At 35.3% G+C, this 13,434-nt stretch overlaps 1 protein-coding gene across 3 annotated transcripts in view; it reads left to right on the top strand.

Moving 5' to 3' along the window:
* znf704 (zinc finger protein 704) overlaps window positions 1-13,434 on the top strand; it is a 70,387-nt gene that overhangs the window by 33,450 nt on the left and 23,503 nt on the right. For all 3 annotated transcript variants that reach the window (XM_051136440.1, XM_051136439.1, XM_051136438.1), the window contains exon 3: window positions 12,462-12,565. In XM_051136440.1, coding sequence (XP_050992397.1) covers window positions 12,462-12,565 — 104 coding nt within the window. The remainder of the gene's footprint in view (window positions 1-12,461; window positions 12,566-13,434) is intronic.

Genomic DNA, 13,434 nt, shown 5'->3' with positions numbered 1-13,434 from the left:
TGCAATATATTAAAATAGACAGTCATTTTAAATTGTAATAATATTTTCTACATTTTCACTGTATTTTAAATTAAATAAATGCAGTCTTGGTGAGCATGAGACTTAAAAAAAAATGGTAGAATATGCATTTTTATATTTGCTTGAAATACTTATTTTTTTTTAGAAGTACTTGCTTTTTATTTAAATGTTACATTTTTCTTTATAACATTATTTGTGCCCATTGTTTTTCTTCACAAATAGACAGCCATAATGTAACTTCATATTTATAAACAATCTTTTGGAGTGCATTGCAAAAAAAAAAAAAAAAAAGTCGACACAGAGTCTTACTGGTACTTCCAACACTACAAGAAGTCATTTTCTACAAAACCTTTGCTATTTTAGCCAGCTAGATTAGATTATCTTGGTGGAAAATCACTAAAGTTTGCACTAAAGTGGTGTAACTGTTTAGTGAGTTTGGCCCTTACTGTTATTATGGCTTAATTATGTCATTATGTCTCGATCACTGGGGGAATTATGATACGGTTTTCCGTAAATCTGTTTTATAAATGATACTGTATGTATTGGGAAAAGGTGCTATACATATAACATTAACTTCATGATTATCTAGATCTTCAAAGACTGATCTTTTATCAGTTCCAGCCATTTGAAACAACACTGAACCACTTTGACTTTCATCGAAAGAACAAAAACATGACATTAAAGTGAGTAAATGATAACAGAATTTTCGTTTTTGTTCAACTATCCCTGAGTTTCCAGATGGTGAATACGACATTGTAGCGTCCCGTCTCATAAATATGATCGGACGTGACTTGAAGACTTGAATCTGAATCTGGCAGGTAGCCAGCAGGAACACACTGGCATTGATGTGAGTTCAGTATTCGGGGAATAGAACAAGACCGAGTGTGATCAGCAGTCATTGTTGCCGCCGTAGACTTTATAAAGAGTCTTTTTTTCACATGGATGCCGCCTGCTTTCACTATCACCTCGTTTTTTTTTTTTCCTGACAAAAGGGGCGGCTAAATGAATTGCTTGCAGCAGCAACAAGCTCTGTATTCCCATCGCTCATTAGGTCAGACAGAAACATCAATTCTCTGAGTCCATCAAAGCAGTTGCTATGCCTGCCGCACGACGCAGCTCTTAAACATCCCAGCGCTGACTTTGTGAATGCGGCTCAGGTACTCCGTCATGGCGCCTCTCAGCTGGGGGAGGTGACGCAAAGTCTACGGTGGGTCTTATGTCGGTTCCTTTTGTGGGTCATATCTTTGTGTGAACTATACTGTGGGATGCAGACTGAAAAGTAGGGCGCCGATGCCACGTCTCATAGATGCACACGACCATATTTCACATTCATTTCTCCTGAGGTGGCACGATGGTTGAGGCTTGAAGTATATAGGTTAATATACATCACTGATTTCCAACCTGGGAGAGCTAAAGCAGTTTCCAGGGGGTACATAGAAAACAATTTAGCTTTTGTTTTAACCTATAAGACAGGAAAAGTTAAGTGAAATATACAAGTACTTGTGATCCATACTTCAGTATTTAATTTATTTGGATTCAGTGTTATTAATGATATGATTATTACGTAATCTCCTAATCACCATTTTATCTAATCACTTTTATAATTTTATGATGCATGTGTGAACATCTCTTAAGTGTCCTGGTGTGCGCACACCATCTGCAGTTCGCATGACAGTCTTTCCAAAGTATAAGCAAAGAGTATGTGCACTGTGAATGCATTTTGCCTTTTTACTTAATATGTTTTAAAATTCTACATATTTTTCATAATTGCAAATATTTTTGCCTGCTGTTATTATTATTATTATTATTTATTATTATATCATGGTATTAGATAATATTCTAGTATTTTATAATAAAACAATAATAGTAAATATTTTAATATAATACTTTGCATTTTTTGTTATTACAAGTTGAACCATCTTTAAATGACATTTTAAAATAAATTGTTATTATCATTATTATCATTATGATTATCAAGTAGTATTCTAATATTCATAATAAAAATAATAATGGTATTTTTTTTTTTTTTATAAAATAGCATAATAGCAAATGTTTTGCCCATTACAAGTTGGACCATCTTTAAGTGACATTATTATATAACAAAATTATTATTATAATTATAATATACAAATATTATTATTATTATTATTATTATTATTATTATTATTATTATTAAATAATATTCTAGTATTTTATCATAACACTAATAGTAAATATTTTAATATAATAGTTAGCATTTTTAGTTATTACAAGTTGGACCATCTTTAAATGACATGATAGGGAATTTATTATCAGTATTATTATGATTGTGATTATTGAGTGGTATTCTAATATTCATAATAAAAAATAAAAATGGTATTTTTTAAAATACATAAAATGGCATAATAGCAAATGTTTTTGGCCAAAATGTTTTTTACAGGTTGGACTTTAAATGACATTTTGGATCTTTAAATGACATTTTATAACAAAAAATGTTTTGTTATTTGTAATTTATTATTTTTAATAATTAAATAATTTAAAATGTATTATTATTATTATTATTATTATTATATCATATTCTGGTATTTTATAATAAAAAAATATTTTCATATAATAGTTTGCATTTTTTGTTATTACAGGTTGGACCAACTTTAAATGACATATGAAAACGAATTTGTCAGTATCATTATTATGATTACAATTATTGAGTAGTATTCTAATATTTATAGTAAAAAAAAAAATTATTGTATTTTTTATAAAATAGCATAACAGCAAATGTTTTGGGACATTACAAGTTGTACCATCTATAAATGACATTCTTAAAAGGTTATTTGTAATTTATTATTATTAATAATTTCATTATTAAACATTTATTTTTATTTTATTATTGTTATTATTATTATTATTATTATTATTATTATTAGATAATATTCTAGTATTTTATAATAAAACAATAATTGTATTTATTTTATTATAATAGTTTAATATAATAGTTTTAGTTATTACAGATTGAACCATCTTTAAATGACATGAAAATGAATTTATTATCATTATAAACCATCTTTAAATGACACTATTTTATAACAAAAAAAGGTTGTGTTATTTGTAATTATTATTTTTAGTAATTAAATGATTAAAATGTATTTTTAATCATTGTGGAATGTATTGTTGTTGTTGTTGTTGTTGTTTATTATTATTATTATTATTATTATTATTATTATTATTATTGTTATTTGATTATAATCTAGTAATTTATAATAAAACAATAATTGTAAATGTTAATATAATAGTTTGCATTTTTTGTTATAACAGGTTAGACCACCTTTAAACTACATATGAAAATGAATTTATTATCATTATTATGATTAGGATTATTGAGTAGTATTAAAAATAAAACAGCATAATGGAAAATGTTTTTGGCCATTACATGTTGAAACATTTTTTTAATGACATTATTTTATAACAAAAAGGTTTTGTTATTTGTAATTATTTTTTAATAATTAAATGATTAAAAATGTATTATTATTATTATTAGTTACTTATATTTGGAATACAGTCATAATAATCGTATTTACACACATAAACATTTTATATGCATTTTATATACATTTTAAATATTTTATCACAAAATAAGTCCATCAGTCATTTAATAATAATGTTGGATTCCAGGTCTAATGTGAAGAAATATTCTTTAAATGGCGTTTTATCATCAGCCAAGGTTTCATGTGACAGCCATAACTAATGATAATGCCAAATGATATTCAGTAAAACTGAACACAGTTTGAAGGGGTATTTGGTCTGTGAAGGCACATACTGTAAGACGACAAAGGGAAAACACTGATACACACAGTTCAGAACAAAGATGTTCACCTGCAGCGGGAGCCTGCCATTTTTCTTTGACGTGCTTGTAAGAAGCTTGTCGTATCAGGCATACTTGTCATATTTTCTACCCGACAGCATGAATGAGTGGGATTTTTCTCCTATTCTTTCTTTCATGTGGGCTCTTTTACAGCTGCACTGTGTGACAAAGTCAGATAAAGCCTTCTTTTCTCTTTTCCTTGACAAATACGATCTGGTCCTACTGTTGAAAACGAGCGCTATCCGAAGTCGACGTTGACCGTAAATACCTCAGCTCTTACACAGCCCATGTTTAACAGGAATGTGGAAATCTCCCTCTTTGTGAGCGTGTTTACCCTCCTCACATCGAGGAACGCTCATGAACACTGCAGGGAACTGTAAAAACTCGACCCAAGCGTGCAGGATGGGGGCAGGGGAGGCTATAAATGGCATACGAGCGGCCAATGTAGCCGAAACGCCGCGCTGTATTTTGTCTGTGTGTAGATTAGCAAGTAAACAAGGCTGTCCAGTATTAAGGGAAATCATTGTGCGACTCCAGCTTCACGTCTGGCCGCGGGCCAGGCTTCACAGGCACAATGTTTATCCGTACTACAGGGAGCTGGACCGTGTGTGTGAGGTAAGAGGAGGCTGGCTTTGGTCCGATGCCAACCACTGTGATTTCTGGAGCGCCTCGAGCATCCCCGTGTTGACCGACAGTACCCCCCTCGGGCCCCAGAGCCCGGCGCAGCCCACACATTCAGCGTATCCCGCGCGAGCGCTCAGCCTGCGGGCGTGAGGAGAGCTGAGGCGGAGGGGGCGAGATGAAACGAGCGTGGCATCGAGAACAAAGAACGTGCGAGTGTTTGTGCCCTCGGTGTCGACGGCACGCTCGACCTGTAATGATACAAACTAATAGATGATGAATGGATTAATCTTTGCTTTAATCAAATTAAAGAAGAGATAATTTGTGTGTATCTCTCTCAGGTGGCCAAGGTTAATGTCTCTCGCTCCAGAGCGCTTTGCAAGTTTGCTTTTCCAATGAGAGAAAAAGAGGGAGATTTCCAGAACAGTTAGAGCATAATGGTAGAGCATGCAGTAGATACGGTTGTTATCAAAACTGGAAACAGTCCTGGATCGGTCCTATGGGTGGAGCAGACTCGAGAGGTTTTCTGAAGTTTATTGGATTGATAGGGTCTTGTGTACACTCTTAAAAAAAAAATGGTTCCAAAAGGGGGATTTTGCAGCGATGCCTTAGAAGAGCCAACCTTTCCGGGAACAGTTCTGTTCCAAGGACACTTTTTTTTTTTTTTAACATTTTAATAATCTGAAGAACATTTGTGCAATGGAAAGATTTCATAGATATTAAAGGTTTTTCATGAAAGCACCAATGCCAATAAAAACCTTTATTCAAAGAAAAAAAAAAAAAGTATAGTCTGACTCTTAACTGTAAGAATACTGTTTGTTGCCGTTCAGAGCATATTCTTTGCCAAGAGCTGTTAACTTTGACAGGAAGAGGTTGTCTGAAGTGATCAACCACTGTTTGTTCTGTTTGTTATGTGCTGTTTAGAAGTGGTTTCTATATAGAAATACACTACCAGTCATATGTTTTTAAACTGTATGATTTTTAATGTTTTTTTTAAAGAAGTCTCTTCTGCTCATCAAGCCTGCATTTATTTGAGCCAAAGTACAGCAAAAACAGTAAAATTTTGAAATAGTTTTACTATTTAAAATAACTGCTTTCTATTCGAATATATTTTAAAATGTAATTTATTTCTGTGATTAAAGCTACCTTTTCAGTATTATTACTCCAGCCCTCAGTGTCACATGATCCTTCAGAAATCATTGTAATATGCTGATTTGCTGTTCAAGAAATGCATTTTATTATTATTATTATTATTATCAATATTTAAATCAGTTGAGTACATTTTTTCAGGATTCTTTGAATAGAGAGATCCAAATATCAGCATTTATCTGAAATAAAAAGCTTTTGTAACATGATACACTATACCATTCAAAAGTCATTTTAATTTGTTTTTTTTTTTGTTTATAGAAATTAATACTTTTATTTAGCAAGGATTTGCTAAATAAGGTTTAAGGTTTAAATTAATCAAAAGTGATAAAGACATTTATAATGTTACAAAAAGATTTCTATTTCAGATAAATGCTGTTCTTCTGAACTTTCTATTCATCAAAGAAGCCTAAAAAATATTACTCAGCTGCTTTCAACATAATAATAATAATAATAATAATAAATGTTTTCTGAGCAGCAAATCAAAATACTGGAATGATTTCTGAAGATCATGTGACTGGAGTAATGATGCTAAAAATTCAGCTTTGAATTCACAGGAATAAATTACATTCATAACTATATTCAAATAAAAAAAACTGCTAAAAATGATTTCAAAATGTAAAGATTTTAAAACTTAAAATCACTTTAAAAGAGATGATAGTCCAAAATCTCTACCGGTTGACAAATTTCTACCAGGTAATCATGTCTACCAGTATATCGCCCACCCCTAATCACCAGATTTACTTTATTTACTTAATATCTGTTAAATAATAAGTTAAAATTAGTTTTTGTATACATTTCCTCCTCAGAAGCACAGTTACTCCTGGACGTTCTGTAGATTGATCAATTGTAGACTGACATAAGAATGATCAAATGTGACAGTAAAGACGTTTCTTATTACAAAAATGCTGTTAAAATAAATGCTCTACTTTTGAACCATCTATTCAAAGAAAATATATTTAGCAGATGATTTCTGAAGGATCGTGTGACACTAAAAACTTGTGTAATAATGTTGAAAAAGTATCTTTGCATCACATCACACAGGAATAGACCTTTATCACAGTCCACGTGTCATCACATCCGGCTTCGAATAGTAGCGCAAAGGAATTTCCGCCTGTGTTATTGTCAATGAACAGAGGCCAGTTTAGTGAGGAAAATTAAACAAATTCAGATCTACTTTGCAATAAACAGCAATATGCAAAACTCTTTATTTTTTACTGACACCTTACTATGTATGTCATCCTTCATCTTAATGTGTAACTTTATCTGATCGACGCCATTGTCAGCGCTGCCACTGTTACCCGTCATGACATTAAATGAATAGCAGCACGCTGCTCAAATTAGAGAAATAATTGGAGTGACTCCCATTTATTTTTAATATTATTTTGTTTATTCTTGCAGTATATTTATTATGATTTACCTCCCATTTTTGTATAAATTATAATGCTATTCAAAAAACGCACTCAAACCGGAGGATATGACTCATTTATGATGATCAATATTGTTTTGGAATAATCGTCTGTGGGCTGGAAATATTTGTTTATTCGAATGACTTTAATTAGATGTAATTATTCAGGATTACATCTTAAAGTAAGTGCATGAAAAATTAGCATTATTGTTCAATATACGTTTCCAACTGAACCTTTAATTTAATCATTCAGAACAGTCTTTAGTCGTAATTAATATTTTAAGCTTTGGCTAATTGACATGCTCTTTAATGTGAAATGCTGTTTGTATTTTTTTCTTGCAGTTTTGTAATAGCATAATGTGGTCAGACTCTGAAGTGCTGCGCATACACATACATTATGGCTTGCACTCTCCCCTTTAAGTCACAAAATATATGTCGGGATATCATAAAGCTATTTTCCTTGGTTTCACAATATTTAATTAATGATTATACACTGAGTTTGGTTTTTTTCAGAAGATTTATCTATGCTGAATTTTTTTTTCTATGCTACTATTTGAAACTTCTGCTTTTCAAACGTGGAAGTGTGATAAAGGTCCATACATGACATTTTATTTCTCTACTGGACCTGAAAATAACCATGCAACCATCTGTTTTTTTTTCAGTAATCTAGTAATTTAAAACACTTTAAAAAGGAAAGATATTTGCCCCTTTGATAGCCTGAATGGTAAGAATATTAATAACCCACCAGTACAAAAACAGCTTCACATTACATAACACAAGTAAAAAAGGAGGCAGTAATACATAACAAATACATTACAAATCTAGTTCTATTTTGCTGCACCAAGTTGCATCATTGCTCAGTACCCATGAACAAAGCCTAAATCGCTCTATTATAGTCAGTGAAGCTGTCTGCATTGGATCCCATCAGCAACACAGTTTGCACACTACAGTTTTCTGCTTGGTGTATTTTTTTAAAATCACACTGCAGGTATAAACTGTACAGCACATTATATGTGTACCATCAATATATACAGTCAAACCACCCAGCCCTGCACTGTAATGATATTACATAGGAAATTGAAAGAAAGCAGCCCATATAAGCTGCCGCTATTTTATCTCTTAACGGTATGTGACGCTGATTGGATCTGGACAAGGCCATAGATAAACGCGGAGGGCTCGGTCTGCGACCGCATCCGATTAGTATCTGACAGTCAGAGGTCGTAGCCACAATGCTACATGTTTACAGCAGGTTAACGTTTATAATGGCTCAACGTCTCTCATGCATATTTGTCGTGTGTCGCATGCAGATTTTTATGTGGATGCCAGTGATAACAGCACGCAGGGAGGCTTGAGGCATCTGATTTATTGCCCGTTATTCAGAAGGAAATGAGCGTCATACACTAGTGACTGTAATAAACGATGGACGGCCCAGCTCGAGCCAACTTCAAAGACATCGCTCCACTCCCTCCTGCTCTAGCTTTAAAAATTGAACGGGAAGGGGAGGGCAGCAGGGGAGGAGCTGCGTGGTTGGGTTTTTCGGGGAATTCCCCTGACTTCCCCTGTGTTATTTCACACTTATCAGTGTTTACTGATGCTAAAATGCTCTCTGAATTCTGAATGGAGTGCAGTTTGTTTTGGATCGTTTTGGTAAGCTAAAGTGACACTGTTGTTTTTTCAAACGGTTTTTGTGCCACCGTTGCAAGGTCAGAATGAGCCCACGTTAAACACCCTGGGTTTGGAAAACGACTGTAATCCAATCAGTTTCCATAATCTCCCGTTATTTTTGAAACTGGAAACATCTTTTCAGTTTTCTGCCAATGTGGGCGCAGGCCTCCTTGATGGACTCATTAAACACAAAGGTCCAGATGTCTGAAGGTACGTAGGATAGCCTTTCTCGAGCCACCCGCTCTCTCATTTGTCTTGCGAGATTGGACGGCTACAAAAAGTTGGCACATCTGTCCGTTGAATCACAACAGATGTCTGTGAACTGCCTCCCCCTTCTGGCTGGCGGCCATCTCGCCCATTTACCCTCATGACCAAAAAAAAACTCATTGACGTTTGGTTTCCTGCAAATGAGGTTGGCCACGGGAAGAATTACTGGGCATTAATGGCTCTTAGATCTGGGTAATTCATACCCAAGCTCATTTCTGTAACACGGTCATTAATTTATACCTGCCCGATTGGAAATGTGCAGAAAGAGCATGATTATCATTGTTCCGCTCCCATTGAGAAAACTAAAGATGTCAACCAAGATGGAAGATGAGAGTGAGCCAATAGCAAATTAGATGCAGCACTGGCTTAGTTCACAGCAGAGCATCTGCTTGTCTGTTCTTCTCTATTTGAGAACAGTAACTCCCATAATGTGTTTTTCCAGCTTCATAGTTGGAGATGTTCCAGTGAGGATGGGAAGAGGCCATGATTAGAGATGTGCAAAATTGCATCTTTTCATAATCGACTACTCAGAAGCCCTGTGTAATTAGGCTGGTTTATGGTCATGGCCACCACTGACTGATCAGACATGTTTCTTAAGGGCGTTCACACAGGACATGCTGCAAAAATTATCTAAAAATAAATAATACACTTTTTTATAGTCACTGTACTAAGCCCAAAGTAAGTTTTTAAACAATTAATATGGATATTTTTAATTGTCTTTATACTAAGGTCAAAGTTATTCAAGTATAAATAAATAGGGGTTTAACCGCGTTGTAATTGTTATAATGGCTAAGGATCAGCAATTGCCACATAAACTGATTAGGCAAGTCATACAGACTTAAAACTTGGAGGGATGGTATTACTCGCGGTGCCTACACTGTCACTAAGGCTTGCCCCAACTGGCCTGATGGGGGCGCTACAGTGATCAAAAGTATGAAATTAGTCATAACTCCTAAGACGTCTGTCGCAGACTCAGGTGTCTTATATTGTTGGAATCATTTGCTCCCACCTGATAACATTTATGTCTCGGATCCGATCGTCACACTGCAGAATTTTCTGGTATTTTGGATTTTTTGAAAATCCTACTTTTGTGAACTAGTCATAGGTTTTTCACCTGATTGGAACCAAACCAGTACAGAAGATTCTCTGGAGGGTGAATATCATTAATTAACAAAAAAGTTGAAATTTCAACTCACTGTCGCAAAGGGACGTCAAAACATTTGAAAGGGGCAGGGCCACTTTTACTAAAATGGCTATAATTTTTAGATGGAATAAGATATATGGAATTTAGATGGAATATAGATAAGAGTTCCGATGCAAAAGCCTCTAAATCCATCTGACGTATTTCTTTAAAATTTACATTTCTTTCTGGCCACTTTGCCCCTTTGAAACAAAGGCATAGTCTGATGATGCCGTGATTGAGTGTGGAATCATGGGGGGGTTGTTGTCTTCATCCTCACAGCCAATGCAATCCAACAGGACTTGACGGGACTTAAAATTGTTTATTTCTCTGAATTTAAACATTCTTCGAAAAAAAAATTGGGATAACATAAGTACTCAAGTCAGAGAAATGTATAACCCTGTTTTAGTGTTTTTTGGATATTTTAATTAAAAAATCGTACATTTTCTGCCTTTAAGGTAGTATTTAGACTTTTTTTAAACCAAAAGATGCATTCTGTAGGGTTTTCTTCTCTTAAATTTTGGGTGGACCCCCAAGCACCCCCTTGTGGCCTCTTGATGGGTCCTATGCCCCCAGTCACTAATCTGCTAACTGTTTGATGGATGACCACTTGATCATTTTAATCCATCCCAAGATCCCACAATGCATTTGCAAATGTTATTTTAGAAATCACTATGCTATATGAAGCGACCCTCATATAGAGTTTATATAGAATAGGTCATAGAGGGCAAATAATGTAAACAGTGTAGATGCGCAACTAAAGACGCCACTTTGTCTCCTGTCAAATTCAAGTTTTGCAACTGTATGTATCGCACACCTCGTTTAATTACCATTCATAAACGTGCACCCAGCTTCGCTCGTGTGGCTTGATAAAGACACTAATGACTCATGTGATTTGGGACTTCAGAGATCCCTTCTTGTTCAAGACTGGCAATATATCACATGTTAATTACACAGGATCTAATGCGTTTTTTGAAATTTACAATATTCCATTGGATGAGAGATATTAAAGCTCTTAATTAGCCGCCGTCCAGGAGCACCAGCGTGGCATTATCTGGAAAGCTCCATCAAGCCCACCGCGCTCTCCCAAGGTGACCAGGAAGTACCTCTAATAGTAGGGTCTTGGGAAAAGCGGCATCGGAAGAGGATGTCAGCCTATCGTGATTTATCCGAAAGCCGTAATGACATCATTCTCGCTGCATGAGAAACATAAATTAGGCCTATCTCTAATGGAGGTCCCGGGCTTCTCTGTCAACCAGAGGTCTCTCGCTTTCTCTGTCTCTCTCTCTTATGAGATTTCATGCTGCGCCTTTGGCAGGGCGGCTCAGGTTTTCCCAGGAGAGTATGAGCTGACAGATAAGAAGATTTATTACTCCTTCCACACGTCAACGCATTCATCGTCCATCCTTCAATCACAGGCACAAAATAGGCGTTTGAGATTTTACAGATGTCCTTTGCTATATAAAAACAGCCTTCTTTTGTTGTTTACAAACTTGTATATGCCGCAAGATCAGTCGGTCCGTTCCCATTGCGGAACAGGTTGCGTTGAGATATTATCATATGCCATCATGCTATCGTAAAGAGACGTGTACACTTCATTTGTGAGTGATGAGAGTCATCTGTCAGGACAGATGTTCCTGTTCTGTCCATCATAGGTATGCCGTGCAGGTGATCCCACAACAATGAATGCAGCAGCTGCCATGGAAGCTCAGAGCAACATGTTTGTAATAGCATTTTTGTGGCCAGGATCAAGGCAGTCTATAATACCTGGAGAGAGCTAACCATTAGCATTCGCATTCATCTCAGGAGCCCTGGTGGCATGAGTGGTCGTCATTGGTCAGTGGATTGGTGGCAAGACCTTTTAATAGACATACTCTATTTAGTGAGTCTTTTTAAATGTTATGAATAATAGTATATAAACTAAGCTACAAATGACACTAAGCATACAGCTAGCTGATTAGCTTGTTAGCTTTGCCTATATCCTACCCAGATTTTCAAATAAACATCTTTGTACATGCAGCCATGTTGGTTTAAAACAATCACTTGACCCGTTAATGCCATGTGACTAATAATTCCTTGAAAATTAGGCAAATCTTTGACTGAATTGCAAAAACGTGTTTTATCTATTGTCATGTGTATATATGAGTGAAACAGCATCTCAAATGAGGGGGAAAAAATGGAACTCTTTAAGAAATTGTTTTGTTCATTGATGTTTACTAATTGTTGTGATCTTGTGATCGTCAGGTTTTGAATGGGATGGATCACACAAATAAGACTTAAGTTCATGGTGATATTAAAAACATTTCTTGCTCTTCCAGAAAATCAGAGGAGGAGGTGGACATGGACAAAGTGACGGCTGCCATGGTGTTGACCAGCCTGTCCACTAGTCCTCTGGTGCGGAGCCCTCCTGTAAAAGTCAGCGGTGAGTAACTTTAGATCACAACCACAATGTGATCTCAGCCCTCGTGAAGACTTTTTCACACTGTCTGCTTTGAGCTGCAGAAACAGCTTGCTTTTCACTCAGCTATTTCCTGTTTTCATAGTTACATGTGCATGAAAAACTGTCACATGAGATGGTAGTGCATTACTTCAGCTGTCATGAGACTGACTTTCGCAGTCTTGTCTTAAAGCTGTCAGCTACTAATAATTTAAAGGCGCCATATTCTACACTTCTGTAGCATTTTGTTCCCAAAAGTACTTTTTAACGTTAGTAAAAGTGTCTTGCACTAAAACAGCCATAATTTATTTTAAACGGCCATTTATACCCTCTCTCTGACCTCCTACATGGAATACTTTTTGATACCGTACCTTTAAGACTTGCAAATTCTGTCATTAATTGCTCACTCTTATGTCGTTCCTAACCCATAAGACCTTTATTTATCTTTGGAACACAAATTAAGATATTTTTGATGAAATCCGAGAGCTTTCTGACCCTCTGTAGACAGCAACACACCTACCAGGCCCAGAAAAGTAGTAAGGACGTCGTTAAAATAGTCCATGTGACATCAGTGGTTCAACCGTAATGTTATGAAGCTATGAGAATACTTTCTGTGCACAAAGAAAACAAAAATAACTTTTCTTCTCTTCTGTGTCAGTCTTTGACGTGTCCATGAGACATGTACTTCTTGTAGCTTTATAATATTACGGTTGAACCACTTATGTCACATGGACTATTTTATCAATGTCCTTACTACCTTTCTGGGTCTTGAACATGTCGGTTGCATTTCTATGCAGGGTCAGAAATCTCTTGGATTTCATCAAAAATATCTTAATTTGTGTTCTGAAAAATGA

This window comes from Labeo rohita, chromosome 19, assembly GCF_022985175.1.
Source record: "Labeo rohita strain BAU-BD-2019 chromosome 19, IGBB_LRoh.1.0, whole genome shotgun sequence".
Classification (NCBI taxonomy): Eukaryota; Metazoa; Chordata; class Actinopteri; order Cypriniformes; family Cyprinidae; genus Labeo; species Labeo rohita.
This window is presented reverse-complemented; position numbering and strand designations above follow the sequence as displayed.